Here is a 3,544-nt window from a genome sequence, read left to right as displayed (position 1 = left end):
ATTGAAACTGAATTGTAAAATACAAAAAAGCATCATATCGTCAATAGACAGCTAGCATCATTTCAACTAGAGGCCGCAAAACAACATGTGATCGAGAGTTTAATCTCATAAGGCGATCATTCATTTCTGCAACAGCAAGCAGTGATGATCCTAAGAACTTTGATCTTTAAAAGCATGTAGTGCTTTACATTAAATGCAATACGATCTAATTGCACCCAGTTTGGGTGCACTTTACAATCCTTGCTTGATCAAGGGCTTGGAGAATACTATCAGTTTAGCAGCCTTTTGTAGTCTGACTTATTTGACAGAGCACATACCTCGTGTTTCAACTAGCACAGATCACATGTTTCAACATATCAAACATGTCAGAACCCTCCAATATTAACAAAAGCAACTACTCCAATAAATAATAATAAAGACTGTATAACTAGAGTTTAAAAAAAGTGTCGTTTTACAGTATGTGACAAAATCCACTTGGATGAAGTCAAGAAATAAATTCCAAGATCAAAAGCACCCATGAGCATCAGCATGGACATGGGGAACTAGATCCAAGTTAAACAATATGCGGTAAGGAAAAATAATAATATACATGGTGCATATCAACAATCCGCAGGCACTCCCATGTGATCCACAATTCAGACCTTGCCATGCTGCAGCAACTGTCTGATTTATTAGGCAGCATCCACCTTCACAGCCTTCTCCAGCTTCTCCACTGGAACAGTTGGAATATAGCTTGCAAGAGGTACCTGCTTCCCCTTCAAGCCCTCGACAACTTGATTGAACTTCTCAGCACACAAAAGTGTGGGTGGAGCCACAAAGTGCACAGCCTGAGGAGCATAGGGCAGTTTCAAAAACTGTTTCCAGGCAGCATACGTCCACTCCTCTGCCACAGGCTCGTAGGTTGCATAGTAGGACTTAGCTGTTCCTACTAAGCCATTAGTCTGCAAATCTGAAACAACAGACTTCACTGTTTCTGGGACTTGCCTGGCAACACCATATGCCTGAGATGACTTCTCTTTGATAGCTTGAGGAACAGCACCTTCTATGGCTCCCACTGCATCATCAACCTGCAAGTTGCATGAAAATCTGACTCGGGGACTTCATATGTATTCATTAAAAAATGAATAAAAATACAACTAAGAGACTTCCTATGCACTCACATAGAGCACATATACATAAACAAAGGCCATAACACGTGCCTCAAACAATTCACCTAATGAACGGAACATGAAAAGCTTTTCCCAACCTAGAACCATAATTACATGGGTAAGGACTGAAATCGAATGGTTCACCTAATGCCTGAGTGTTTTAAGAAAAACCAACACATAGATACATCAAAGTACGAGAGAGATGCATAGAACATGGAAGCATCGACACATAAGACTGATGGCAAACCAGTCGACCTAAAGTATCCATAAGCACAAATAACTAACACAGCAAGACAGACAATACTATAAACTAGGTCCTATGCTGAAGTATTTCCCACAAATGCTGACATGTACATCAAGCAATAAAATTGGACTATGGAAATGGAAGGATAATGGAACACCTAAAAGGCATATGCATCCACACAAAAATGACTTACAAATGACACATTCAAATGACCCACTCAAGCAATGACACACACATGCAGTCATACATAAGACAATTACCTTTCTGTCAACAAACAGCAATATCTCATATGGTTTACCCTCTATCTTCTGATAGACAGGCCCAACCACTGTCCTCACGGTGCTTTCAACACTGTCGACACCAGGCTTGAGTGGGCCTGAGCTGTCCTTGGCAAATTCATAGATGTTGGCCATGTACTTGGTAGCCTTATCAACAGCTACTTCCACCACACCAAGATACTTGAGACCTGACTGCTCTGTCTGCAAAGAGAGAGACAGATAGTCATACCCAGTAAGGACAATCTGATAGATTAAAATCAAACCAAAGCGAATATTAAAAAAATTGACTGCTTCTAAAAGCCCTCAGAAGCAACTGAAGATTATACCATGCCCACAGCCAAATGAACTGATAGTACATGACCAGGCCATAGGTTTCACAACTTTAACAGAACATTACTGTCTGTAAACGACAGCAAACTCCATTGTGATTCCCTAGCACATGGCAATGCCACCTATACGTGGACGGAATAGTCATTTGCCAAGGAGTCATATGGCGACACCACCTAAAAGCTGATGAAAGACATACGTATAATTTCATTTACCGGGGGATCACATGGCCGTGTCCTCTAAAAACTGATGGGTTAATACTACGCCTTACATGTACACACAAGATGGAGCTTTTTACGAGGGGATGACATGCGCATGCAACCTATAAAACTAAGGCATACATGTAATCCATTTATGAGGCCTGGGACAAATCTGATACATGGATCGGCATCCAGATAAACCGAGTGAGGAGTATCAAGATAGAATTCAGACAGTGTCACAATTCCTGCTGAATCAGACTCCTGCCTGACCAGCTTGGCGCCTCCATGACTCAGCCACATCCGGATGAATAGAACAGTCGACGAGATCCAGAGAATTGCTAGGGCTATTGGGCCAGAAGACTTGGCACACACAAGAAAACAATGTATATGGACAAAAAGATGCAACACATTATCGAAGAGAGAGATCCGAAGCCACAGCGCATACCTGTTCAACGGGGGCGTCAGTCACAGAAGTGTCGGAGACGGCGGTTGCCATTGCAGGTAACCGAGATCAAGAACAGGTTGAAGGAGCAGCAGAACTTCGAGGGGATCAGCGATGCAGAAAGCCCTAAAACCTGCAGAGAAAACCCTAAATACGGCAGAGGAAACCCTTAAAAAACCTCACTGTATAGAAAAAGCCTAAACGGTTGCAGAATCGAAATGCAAAGCGACGCGACGAGGTAGAACAGAAAAGCGTTAGGCGTTGTTTTGTACGACCCCAAACCGGCAAGCCACACCACCGTCAGCGGTGTCCAGGCCACACGGTTCGGAAGGCTCCAGACCGTGCCACCGCATTCCCAAAACCGTCATACCCCGGTCAACGTAATCAAGTGGGTGCGTGACGGCAACAACCAATGATTTTCCTCTATTGATACCCACATGGACACGGAATGTCTATTGATAGCTGTCTTGGAATTGGCATGATCGGTGGGCATACCCACAGGGACATGGAATGAGCGACGCCGGAGAGCCGGAAAATAGGTGGGCATAGCCACACCCACAAGGACACGGAATGAACGAGGCGGGGAAATTTAAATCAGTGCTGAAATTTGAAGCCTTCAGAGCCCTTCAAACCTTCTAGAGAAGACCTCTTAGAAAATAGGGTTGCAATTGAGAATGTTGTAGTACTAGAATGCTTGGCCAGTCATGCCTTGTGGACTAGAATTGAGAATGCTTGGCCAGTTATGCCTTGTGGACTCCTGTGTGTATATTTGGGGTAATAACCTCGTTTTAGAATGTTCTATCTAAGTACCATTGTAGGTACCTACATAGTAGGTTCAAGGGTTCACCCTCTTTCTTTTTATTGTGGTAGGTACGTACCTACATAGGTTCAAGGTTCTTTTTATT

General features: G+C 43.3%; 1 protein-coding gene across 1 annotated transcript; it reads right to left on the bottom strand.

The window, feature by feature from the left end:
- Window positions 1-405: 405 nt before the first annotated feature.
- LOC147615525 (stress-related protein-like) lies at window positions 406-3,108 on the bottom strand. The gene is made up of 3 exons (XM_086779625.1): window positions 2,643-3,108; window positions 1,653-1,871; window positions 406-1,067 (listed from the first exon to the last, which is right to left on the bottom strand). The coding sequence occupies exons 1-3, from the start codon at window positions 2,691-2,693 to the stop codon at window positions 672-674; spliced, it is 666 nt and encodes a 221-aa protein (XP_086635751.1). The 5' UTR covers window positions 2,694-3,108; the 3' UTR covers window positions 406-671.
- Window positions 3,109-3,544: the final 436 nt, after the last annotated feature.

Source organism: Cibotium barometz, chromosome 40 (assembly GCF_041138505.1).
Source record: "Cibotium barometz isolate CiBa-2024 chromosome 40, ASM4113850v1, whole genome shotgun sequence".
Classification (NCBI taxonomy): Eukaryota; Viridiplantae; Streptophyta; class Polypodiopsida; order Cyatheales; family Cibotiaceae; genus Cibotium; species Cibotium barometz.
Note: the sequence above shows the minus strand (reverse complement) of the source record. Positions and strands in the feature narration are given on the sequence as shown.